This window comes from Nematolebias whitei, chromosome 1 (genome assembly GCF_014905685.2).
Source record: "Nematolebias whitei isolate Nwh7 chromosome 1, NemWhi1, whole genome shotgun sequence".
NCBI lineage: Eukaryota > Metazoa > Chordata > Actinopteri > Cyprinodontiformes > Rivulidae > Nematolebias > Nematolebias whitei.
The window spans coordinates 6,169,344-6,181,696 of NC_056498.1; the positions used below are offsets into that span (position 1 = coordinate 6,169,344).

The 12,353-nt window shown below is 48.1% G+C and overlaps 1 protein-coding gene across 1 annotated transcript in view; it reads right to left on the minus strand.

Moving 5' to 3' along the window:
• The window catches only part of ank2b (ankyrin 2b, neuronal), a gene marked incomplete at its 3' end in the record, with an annotated part of 215,575 nt that overhangs the window by 149,755 nt on the left and 53,467 nt on the right, over positions 1-12,353 (minus strand). The window contains 5 exon segments of the mRNA XM_037674797.1: positions 7,462-7,659; positions 7,749-7,847; positions 7,970-8,068; positions 8,198-8,296; positions 11,827-12,024. Of these exon segments, the coding sequence (XP_037530725.1) occupies positions 7,462-7,659; positions 7,749-7,847; positions 7,970-8,068; positions 8,198-8,296; positions 11,827-12,024 (693 nt within the window).

A 12,353-nucleotide genomic window follows, 5' to 3' on the forward strand; every position in this document is an offset into this window, starting at 1 on the left:
TTTTTTGGAGTGTCGCACAGTACTGAATGTGATTCAACACTTTGCTCCCGTGCTACAGAATCAACACGTGTTGATTCACACAGACAACATGATGACTGCTGCGTACATAACCATCAAGGGTGTGCGTTCAGCTCAGATGTTACACATTGTGCGAAAGCTACTGAGTTGGGTTCATCAAAACCTGCTCTCTATTAGAGCGGTTTTACATATCCGGTGTTCTAAACGGAGGGGCAGATGTGACGTCCAGGGGCGGCCCACGTCACGTGGACCGGACCCTCCATCCAGACCTGATGTTTTCAGACGCAGCAGAAGTTGGCAAGCAGCTGTGGACCTGTTTGCGACGCGAGAAGAACGCTCAGTGTCAACTATGGTTTTCCCTGAGCCCGCGAGACGCTCCATCGCTGGGGGGGGACGCATTTGCTCATAGCCGGTGGCCCAAACGCTTTTATACGCGTTTCTTTTCCCCCACCTCCTCTGTTTTTTACGGTTCCTGAACCGAGTTCAGGAGGAGGGATTGACAGCTCTCCTGGTGGCTCCCGGCGTGTGAACGCACCATGGTTCCCAGGCCTGCAACGTCTGTTGTCGGGTCGCCGTGGAACTGTCGTGGAGGGAGGATGCTCTCCTTCAGGCAGGAGGAGCGACCAAGAGTTACCCAGAAATAGGTCAACACCTGTGGGTCTGACCGCTGAGCGGTCCCACTTAGAGGATGGGTCTCCCTCAGGAGATAGTGTGCACAATTCAAGATTCACGTGCTGCATCTACCACAGTTCTGTACACATCAAAGGGGACGGCTTTTCAGCGCTGGTGTACAGAGAAGGTTTAGAGGCCACCTCATGCCTTTTAGGCGGCGTGTTGTTTTTCTACAACAGCTGATGGATAGGGAGTTGGTTTTCAGTACGCTTTAACGTACAGTTGCAGCCATCTATTCCTGCCACGAAGGTTTCGGAGACAGAACAGCTTTTAATCACCCGCTGATGAAGCGTTTTTCTAAAAGATGTTCAGAGACACAGGCCTGCTTCATGTCCACTTGCTCCACAGTGGGATTTAACGCTGGTCCTGCGAGCCCTGATCAAAGCTTCAATTGAGCCTCTGGATCAGGTTTCATTTAAATTCTTGTCTCTTTAAACAGCCCTGCTGCTGGTTTTTAACACCCGCTAAGAGGATAAGTAATTATCTGCCCTCTCTGTTGCTTCGTCATGCCTTAGAATTTAGGCTGACGGGCAGCTCAGCTGATTTAAGACCAACCCAGCTTTTATGCCTAAAACATCACGAGCTCTTTTAAATCAAGAGTGATATCGTTGGAGGGGTCTTTTCCCCCCCACAGATCAGAAGAGGAAGCATCTTTTCATCTTCTCTGCCCGGTGCGGGCGTTGACGTGTTACATAACGCACACAGCTGCAATGCGTTTCAAACTCAACAATTGTTTGTGCATTATAGAGATGCTTCTGCAGGTCGCCGTTATCCATCCAGCGCTTGTCACACTGGCTGTGTGAGGCCTTTTCTGAAGCCTACAGAGCATCAGATTTAGAGCCTCCTGTCAACCTCTAAGCACACTCGACCAGGGGTATCGCATCTTCGACTGCTCTGCATAATGGTATGTCAATGCAGGACATTTGCACTGCGGCTGCATGGTCAACACCCTGCTCATTTATTCGCTTTTACCTACGTGATGTAACGGCTCGTTCCATGACACATTCTGTCCTTAGTGCTCTAACAGAATGAATGTTATTGTTCTCATGGAACTCTGTTTAAGCTCACTTCTGTCTGCATGCATTACAGTGTGAGATGTTGTTATCAGTCACAAGTCGTGTCTGTGATTTTGGTTCTATTGTCACTAATCAGTTCATGATTATTGTTACCAATCAGTTCAATTGATTTATAATCAATTTATGGACATTAATCTGTTTATACTGTTCAGCCATGAACCAGTTGGTTCATGCCCGCCCCCCCCCCTCTTTTCAACTTCTTCTTCCCGTTGAAAGTTTTCCGGGGTATTCATGCTTTGTCAGAACGCATAGCTACACAACATGCGTCTGTGCATGGCACATAATTACGCGATGCGTAGTTATGCACATGGGGAGCTGAGTGACAAGACGTTTTTTGGGCAAGCTTCCGCTTCTTACTGTGTTCGAATGGACCCAGTGAGGCGAGGACCACATCGGCTTCGCCCTTTACCCACTAAAGCGAAGGCCTTAAAGGGCGAAGCTTATACGACATAGAACGTTGGTTACGTACTGTAACCCCAGATTCTATGAGTATAAGCGTAGCCCTTTAAGCGTCGGGCCTCACTGGCTCCTAAATGGCTGAAGAAAAAAGCTATTTTGGGAGCCGATTTCCCGCTCTTAACGTAATTTATACGGACCGGGTGGGGCCCACACAGCAGGTGGGCGTGGACTAATTTTTTCAGTGCTTATGCTCTGCATAACGGGATAAACCCACTAAAGCGAAGGCCTTAAAGGGCTACGCTTATACTCATAGAATCTGGGGTTACAGTACGTAACCAACGGTTTCTGGAACAATCCAGACCCAGGCAGAGGTTTTACTGCCCATCAATTATTTATCATAACTGGGTCAAACAGACACATCTGTACTTGCAGCTGTAACCACATGCTTTATGGTAGGATCATCATAAAGTACATGTCTGCCATTTATCTCACAGTTTTTAGTCAAATAAATGAAAAAAAAAACATTTAATTCTTTTTTTTTTCTTTTTTTTTTTCTCCCTTGTCCTGTTCGGCATTGTGACACTCAGAGTTATTGTCTGAGTGTCAAAGTGATGCCCAACAGATTTACTTTCACAAGCAGCACTATGGCTGGCCTTAATGCTCCACTTGATATATAAATAAAACTTTATTAGACTTTGCTTTGGGCTTGTTCCAGATGTAATGGACACGGGGATGAAAAAATAAAGAAGAAAACAAAGCAGAAAAGTGTGAGAAGGGTTAAAAGGGAAAGAAGGAGATAGGAATAGAGGAGAAAGAGACATAAAGAGAACACAAATCAACATCATTGAAGTCTGCCTCTAGACCTGAGGAAAGAAAAAAAAAAGAGAAAACCGAGAAACCACAACAACAAACAACATATATAATGATACTTATAACATTATTAGAAAGTATTTTATACAGTACATGGTTATACAAGATGTATTTAGTGGCCACCACAACCCAATTGAGTGTGTATCTGATAAACACCTGAATCTAAACACCTGTGTGAGCATGCAGGACACGATGGTAACACAGGGAAGACCAGAGCCACAGACACACAGTGGCCCCCAAGCCTAGAGCTCTGGGAGTCCCCCAACAGGGACAACCGCCAGAGAGAGGCAAAGGAAAGCCCTGGGCGACCCCCAGCAACCACAATGCAGAAATCCCAGGAGGTTGCAGCGACAAGCCCACAGGTCCCGCCGGCAACCCGCCCCTCCAGAGTAGATCTGGCCATGGACACCAAGCCCTGAGGTCATACCCCCCACCCCCCCAACAGAGGCCAGACAGAGACAGAGCATCCAGGCCCCAGCAGGCAGCCACCAGGGCGGGCCAGCACATACCCAATCACCCAGCCCCAAATGCCAAGAGCCGCCAATGCACCGGCGGCAGGGGGGCCCACCACCGGAGGGGAGCATGACAGGAGGAAGTAGACCCCACATTAAATGGGGGGCCCAAATTGATCCAAGAGAGGGGACCACCCAAAACCCAACCCAAGACATAAACAGGCACACACCGACAGCCTGACAGAGCCTCTGTCGGGCTATCCATGTGCCCCACCCGCCCGACAGTGACTGCAAGCCAGCCCCAGGCCGAGGGCCAGAGCAGCAGGGAGCAGCAGCTGAGGAAGGCCGGCCCAGCACACCAAGGACCAGGCACCCCAAGATCCCCACACCACAAGCCCCAGCACGTCACCTACGCACCCTCAATACACACAGCACCCCCCACCGCAAATGTCACACCAGGCCGACCAGCCAGCGTCTCGTCAAAGCGAAGCCACGCCCCTGACTGCTGCCATACACCATCAATGACCACACACGCACAACTACAGCTGACCTCCCGCCGGAACCCAGCAGCCACCCCAGCCAAAGGGCCAGCCATCGCAACCAGGAACTTTGATCAAACAATCCAAACAACCCAGGGAGAACCAGGGCACCAGCCCCGCCCCCAAACGACCCCCCCCCCCCCAAGGCCCAAAGCCCACCCACCCAAACCAGGCGGCCTACCACCCTCCCTGCTCCTGACCCCAAATGTCAAACGAAGAATGGGGTGTAATGAATATATATATATATATATATATATATATATATATATATATATATAATTAACAGGAAGACCCCACTCCTCCCTCTTCCTACTCAAATAAGGTGTTGATTCATGTTGTGTTATAGTGCATTTAAAATGGGGGGAATGAGGTGGCTACCGGCACAGGCCCACCCCCTCCCCTGAGAGCAGGCAGTGCCCGTTCACTGCCCAGAACCCTAAATGTCTACATGCTACATATGAGAGTGGGCACAGGTCCCAGAGGTGAGAATGATTACACATCCCACCACCTATATGCCACTGTGTGCCCACTCCAGACCCTATATATGCATGTGTCATGAGAATGTTATGAATGTCTAGGTTGTTTAATAAAATTGGGGACCAGGTCTCCACGAACCATGGAGATGGAGGATCCTCCCCGCAGCTCAGTAGAACACCTGAACCCCAAGGCCCTGTTTGAGTGGTGGTGTGATGGAGTGGGTGAAGGAAGATGTTGAGATCGGGAGGAAGAACTGAGGTGGCAATGCCCTCCCAGGGGGCCAGCTCCCCCAACTGACCCCAATAGGTACCCCCATTCTCCGAGCTCTACCAGGGGAGGGAGACTCCAATACATCCACCCAGGAGCAGGTGGCAGCAGCACCACCAGGGACCAACGCCACAGACCAGCACATAGCCCGGAGGACCGACCAGAACCGGGGACAGCAACACCCCCCCCCCCCCCCCCCGAAACCGTCCAGATCCCAACCCAATCCCCAGTCCAGCACCCAGCCCCCTGACCAAAGAAGTCACCAAATTCCAACGACGACAATCAGCCAGGAGTGCCCGAACAGCCACAGATAGTGCACCATGGCGACCGAGAGCGCACCCCCATAAAGGAACAGACCGGTCCACCCACAGCAACACCCACAATGAAAGTATCCCACGCAAGGGAGGGCACACACCTAACAAGCCCAGACACCCCCAGGCCAACAGTGCAGAGCCACCCGAGTGAGAGCCCTCAATACAACCCCCCACCTATAGCCCCCCACAGCCCAGACCCCCACCCCACCTATAGCCCCCCACAGCCCAGACCCCCAGCCAAGCACCAGACTGCAGCCACAGCCAGGCAAGAAGACACCCAGGCTGAGTCCACCTGTCCTCTCCCATGGCCCACCCTCCCCCCACCAACAGTATCACCCCCCTACAGTAGAGGCCCCAAAGCCCACCAATGCACCAAGGGCCCCCAGGCCACGGCCAGGCGCTGGCTCATGCACTGGCCCAAGACCCCGACAACATACCCGCCAAGACCTGAGACCCCCAGGCCAAGCTGGTACCCCAGCCCAGAAGCAACACTCCCCCAGAAGCCCGCGCCCACACCAAACCCACACAGGAGCAGCCAGGCCACCAGGCCAGTAAGCTGTGTCTGCCGGTACAGACCGCCCAGAAGCCTGCATGCAGCCAGCAGAGGTCATCGCCCAGAACCACCAAAGCCCACCTCCCCAGTCGAGCACCATTGCCCCGAGCCCACGACCCCCCCCCCCCCCCCCACACACACACACACACACACACACATCAACAACGATGCACCACGGGATGAAATCAAAGGGGCTCACCCACCTCCACTATGTGTTGGAGCCGATCAAAGAAGCCAAACAAAAACATTTAATTCTAAATACTTAAAACCAATTGTGAATCTGTTTAAATAGATTTCTATCTGACAGATGGTTTCTTTTAAATATGACAGATGCTCAACTTTGCCAAGCAAAGAGACAAAAGCATCCTTTTGTCCTCATCATAGAGTTAAGAGAGAGACAAAAAGACCATCTTCATCTGCTTATTACAGCTCCTCAGACTGAAAAAGTCTTCTGGATAAAAAAAACTAAACGTTTCAACAAAGAAGAATCTGTTCAGAGAACCTGACTTCACCTGGTTAGATTTATCTACATAGATTATTGGGCATGAATCAGGACATAAACCGTTCATGATGCTCACTGATGTTAAAATGTTTCTTCTTGTAACTTTTCAGAAAAAAACATATATTTTTGAATTTGTTGTTGATCTGTTTTTCTCAGTTTTGGGTTTGGATACATCTTTTTTTTTTTTCTCTAAAATAACTAAAAACATTTTACCCTGACAAATGGCTTTGGTTTCATATTTGATATGTTCATGTTTGTTACTAGAAATACTTTAATAGCTAGGAGAACACTGCTGTTAAAAGTTACAAATGAATATAAATGAATAATTTGTATATGTAATTCTATCTTAACGTGTTTATTTTTGTCTTCCCTCCTAGTGAGGACCTGATTTCCTGCTCGCCTCTATTCTGTGTTTGTTTGTTTCTACTTCCTGTCCTCTCAAACCAGCCGGTCGAAGCAGATGGCCATTCGTCCTAAGTCTGGTTCTACTGGAGGTTTCTTCCTGTTAAAAGGGAGTTTTTCCTTTCCACTGTCTCCTTTGTGCTTGCTCAGGATGGGACTGTAATGAAATGAAGACTCAATGCATCTGCTGACTTCCTTCCTTCCTTAGATAGAAATTTTTTTTTATTTGACATTTATAATCTATGAGAATGTTTTTTGTTCAGTGCCCTGAAATAATTTGAGTTGTGAATTGGAGATATATAAAAAAATGAATTGAATTAACAATTAAATGAAACTTATTGCAGGGCAGCATGGTGGCGCAACTGGTAGAGCTGCTGCCTCTCAGCGAGAAGGTCCTTGGTTTAAACCCCGGTCCAGGGGCCTTTCTGGGTGGAGTTTGCATGTTCTCTCCGTGCATGCGTGGGTTTTCTCCGGGTACTCCAGTTTCCTCCCACAGACCAAAAACATGCATGTTAGGCTGATTGGTAACTCTAAATTGTCCCTAGGTGTGAATGGTTGTTTCTCGTTTGTCTCTATGTGGCCCTGTGATGGACTTGCGACCCATCCAGGGTGTACCCCGCCCCTGGCACAGTGATTGCTGGACATGGGCACCAGCGACCCCCGTGACCCAAAATGGAATAAACGGGTAAAGATAATGGATGGATGGATGGATGAAACTTATTGCAGTAAAAACAAAGAAAAGAAACGAGCGCAGCATCCAGGACATGCTGTAGTTTGTGCATTGGTTACAATTGTAATCAATGGGTGGAGAGTGGGAAGGTAGGTAAGTCATTGCAACAACCACACATCTATAGTACAAGTATATAGATGTGTGCATAAACTTCTAAACATTGTTTTGATAATGAGGCTCTCACGCTCACCTTGGTGGCCAGTGAGTGTGAAGCGCCGGCCTCCAGCAGGACCGAAGCAGTCTCTACCTGCCCCTCTCTGGCAGAGATATGGAGGGGGGTGTAGCCGTTGGTTGTAGCAGCATCAGGATGGGCCATGTGCTGCAGCAGCAGCTGTACAATCTCTGTTTTGCCCAGACGGGATGCAATGTGAAGAGGTGTCTGGTCCTCCTGAGCAGGGTGAAGGAGAAGCATATTGGCAGTTTTCATTTTGAGCTGATTGAAGAGGAACTGGAAGGATTTAATGAAACAAACTTTACCCGCGCTCGAGCATCCACCATTGCTCCATTCCTCAGCAAACATCTGACCACCTCCACCTGCCCTGCCCTTGCTGCCATGTGTAACGCTGTTTCACCACGCTAGGCACATAACACAAGTGTAAAACCACCATTCACACTAAAGAAAATATTGTTCTGAACGAGTTATTATGATAAAATTGTTATTGTCTGCTTCTTTTCCTGCTGTTGTTCCCATCACTCACAATATTGCTGACATCAGGTGAGGCTCCATTCTGCAGCAGCAGCAGGACGATGTTCAGGTGACCCATGAAAGCTGCTACGTGGATGGGAGTCAGGCCAGACTGCAATATAGGAATAATGTTTTGGTTATTCAGATACCATAATATCTAGAATACATACAAGTTAGGAGAAACATCTGTAATTTTTATTTTGAAAAGTGCATTTATAAAGTAAGAAGGTGCTGAAATCACCTCTGTAATGGCCTGGATAGAGGCTCCATATTTGACCAGCAGTTCCATCACTTTCACTCGGTTCTTCTTACAGGCAATGTGCAGCGGAGTGAAGCCATTCTGTGAAGGATATAATATCACATGATGATAAACAATCAGCTGTCAGTTGCAGGCACTTCATAAACTTTAGATTACTTAAACAATCTGTCTTTGGTTGTTTGTGTACAAAATCCTAGATCACCTGCTATGAAATTACAGCAGGTGTAGCTTTTAAACATTTGTCTTTGCATTTTAGCTTTGAGCTGCAATATGCAAATTTGAGCAAATTTTTTTGTAATTTACTTTTGAGATACAGTTTTATTATTTTAGCTTCTATCATTAGTTTTGCTCAGTTTAGCTTTTAATTACAGTTTTGCTAATGTTTGCTAATGATGGCACTGTTTTCCTACTTTGAGCTACCATTTTGGTCTTTTTTGTTTTAAGCTACCATTTGCACCTTTTTAACTTTTCACTACAGTGCCCTAAATTATGCTGTTATGTATGGTTTGGCAAATCTTAGCTTTTACCATACCATCCATCCATCTATCCATTTTCTTCCGCTTATTCGGGGTCAGGTCGCGGGGGTAGCAGCCTAAGTAGGGAGGCCCAGACTTCCCTCTCCCCAGCCACTTGGGTCAGCTCCTCTGGGGAAATAGCAAGGTGCTCCCACGCCAGCCGAGAAACATAGTCCCTCCAGCGTGTCCTGGGTCTTCCTCTGGGTCTCCTCGCGGTGGGACGTGCCCAGAACACCTTGTCATGGAGGCATCCAGGAGGCATCCTAAACAGATGCCCGAGCCACCTCAACTGGCTCCTCTCGATGTGGAGAAGCAGCGGCTCTACTCTGAGTTCCTCCCGGATGATCGAGCTTCTCTCCCTATCTCTAAGGAAGAGCCCAGACACCCTGCGGAGAAAACTCATTTTGGCCTCCTGTATAAGTGATCTTGTTCTTTCGGTCACAACCCAAAGCTCATGACCATGGATGAGAGTAGGAACGTAGATCGACGAGTAAATTGAGCGCTTTGCCTTTTGACTCAACTCTCTCTTCACCACGACAGACCAGTACAGCACCCGCTTCACTGCCGATGCTGCACCTATCCGCCTCTCGATCTCATGATCCATTATTCCCTCATTCATGAACAAGATCCCAAGATACTTGAACTCCTCCACTTGGGGCAGGACCTCCTCCCTGACCCGGAGAGGGCACTCTACCCTTTTCCGGCTCAAGATCATGGCCTCAGATTTGGAGGAACTGATCCTCATCCTGGCCGCATCACACTCGGCTGCGAACCACTCCAGTGAAAGCTGTAGATCACGACCTGATGAAGCCAATAGGACCACATCATCTGCAAAAAACAGAGGAGCGATCCAAAGGCCACCAAAACAGATCCCCTCAACACCTTGGCTGTGCCTAGAAATTCTGTCCATAAAAGATATGAACAGAATCGGTGACAAAGGGCAACCTTGGCGGAGTCCAACTCTCACTGGGAACGAGCCCGACTTACTGCTGGCAATGAGGACCAAGCTCTGACACTGGTCGTAAAAGGACCTAACAGCCCATATCAAAGGGCCTGGTACCCCATACTCCCGGAGTACCCCCCACAGGGCTCCCCGAGGGACGCGGTAGAACGCCTTCTCCAAGTCCACAAAGCACATGTAGACCGGTTGGGCAAACTCTGACGCACCATCCAGAACCCTGCTGAGGGTGTAGAGCTGGTCCAGTGTTCCACGACCAGGACGGAAACCGCACTGCTCCTCCTGAATCCGAGGTTCAACTATTCGATGGACCCTCCTCTCCAGAACTCCTGAATAGACCTTACCAGGGAGGCTTAAGAGCATGAGCCCCCTGTAGTTGGAACACACTCTATGGTCCCCCTTTTTGAATAGGGGGACCACCACCCCAGTCTGCCAATCCAGGGGAACTGCCCCCTATGTCCACACAATATTGCAGCGTCGTGTAAGTCAACACAACCCCACAACATCCAGAGCCTTAAGGAACTCCGGGCGAATCTCATCCACCCCTGGGGCCCTGCCACCGAGGAGCTTTTTAACCACCTCGGTGATCTCAGCACCAGAGATTGGAGAGCCCGACCCAAAGTCCCCAGGCTATGCTTCCTCAGTGGAAGACGTGCTGGTGGGATTGAGGAGGTCTTTAAAGTATTCTGCCCACCGACCCACGACATCCCGAATTGAGGTCAGTAGCACACCACCTCCACTATAAATAGTGTTTATGGCATACCGTTACCCCCCCCCCCCCCCTCCCACCCCAGAAGTCATTCTCCATGGCCTCACCAAACTCCTCCCATGCCCAAGCTTTTGCCTCAGTGACCACCCAAGCCGCATGCCGCTTGGACTGTCGGTACCCATCAGCTGCTTCCGGGGTCCCACATACCAAATAGGCCCGATAGGACTCTTTCTTTAGCCTGACAGCATCCCTCACTGCCGGAGGACACAGGACAAAGGACACAGGAAAAAATACATTGATCTAAATAGAAAAAGGTAACAACTAAAAGGCTAACACTGTAGAATACATACAAAATTATAAACAACTTGCACAGTGTCACAAGCCAGGGAATAAAAGTAGGTTTTTAAGTGAGACTTAAAAAACATTGAGTGGGAGACTGCCTGACATGTAGTGGTAACTCATTTTACAGTCTTGGACCTGCAACAGAGAAGGCCCTGTCACCTCTGAGCTTGAGACGGGTTCCTGGAACCAATAGGACCATCTTATCTTCTGACCTCAGAGAGTGTGGGACATATGGCTGCAGCAGATCACCAAGATAAGAGGGAGCAGAATCTTTTCGTTAAGGTTTAGCTAATTTTAGCTTTTAGTTAGGGTTTAGCTAATTTTAGCGTTTGTAGACAGTTTTTCTCATTTTAGCATTTAGACATAATTTTTCTAAATTTAATTTTTAGTTACTATTTTGTTGTTTTTAGCTTTTGTTTAGCTTGTTTTAACTTTAACAATTAATCTAAAAATATTTTTTCAACAAATTATTTGCAGTCACTCAGCATAGGTAGCCGAGTGGTGACGCAGAGGTTAGAGAAGGTGAGCCTTTGATCGGAAGATCACTGGTTCAACTCCTGGTACTGACAACGTCAAAATGTGGGTGGGAAAGGTGAAGCACCCACACCTGCCTCCACCCTCATTTATTCCACTCTGGACCCTTGAGCGAGGCCCTTAACCCCCACCAGCTGCTCCCCTGGGCACCCTCTCTGCTCCACACAGAGGGCTGTGGTAGTTCGGTGGTCTGTGGTTGTGTTAGGAAGGGCATTCAACGTAAAAATAATTGTCAAGTTTTTGTGCGACTTCGTTCGCTGTGGCGGCCCTTGAAGAAGGGAGCAGCCAAAAAAAAAAATAAAAATAAAAATTGCAGTCACTCACTCCATATTGCTTTTGTCACAGAAAATACAGTTTCTGTACCTAACATGAGTAGTATTTAATGTCTGTTTTATTTGTAACGTCCAAGTACAACAAGATAAAAAGCTACCCTTTGACTAACTCTGGTGCTTTTATAGTAATGTTTAAAATTGTCCTGTACCTGTTAAATAATTTCACAAACCTAAAAACTAAGAACCTGACAGGTTTCCTTCATGATATCTTTCTAACCTACCAGTGCCCTGGCGTTGGGATTGGCTCTCTTATCCAGCAGGAGTTTGGTGACTCTGTAGTGACCGCAGTGAGCTGCTACATGCAGCGCGGTCAGGTAGTCCAGCGTAACATCATCAACAGGAGCCTTGTGCTGCAGAAGGTGTTTGACACATTCCACGTGGTCACCTTGGGCTGCCATGTGCAGCGGGGACAAACCATTCTGGAAAAACAGGACAGTCCATTCAGATTAAATGACGAGGACTAAAGAAGCCCAGGAATACGTTGTTACAGATCAGGGACACATGGATCTGCTTTGCTCAGCTACTACCACAGCAAACTTTAGCTCAATATCTGAAAAACTGATTATTGTGTTATCAAAGGCTGCTTAGCTGTGGCAGCCATCTTGAATCAGACTGAGTGCAAAGGTTAACTGGTTGGTAATGTACAACTAATGATTATTTTCAAAAACATTCATTAAAATTTGTCCAGTGGGTCATGATATATTTTGCTAACAAACAAACAAATGAACACAGGCACGCACAGAAATAT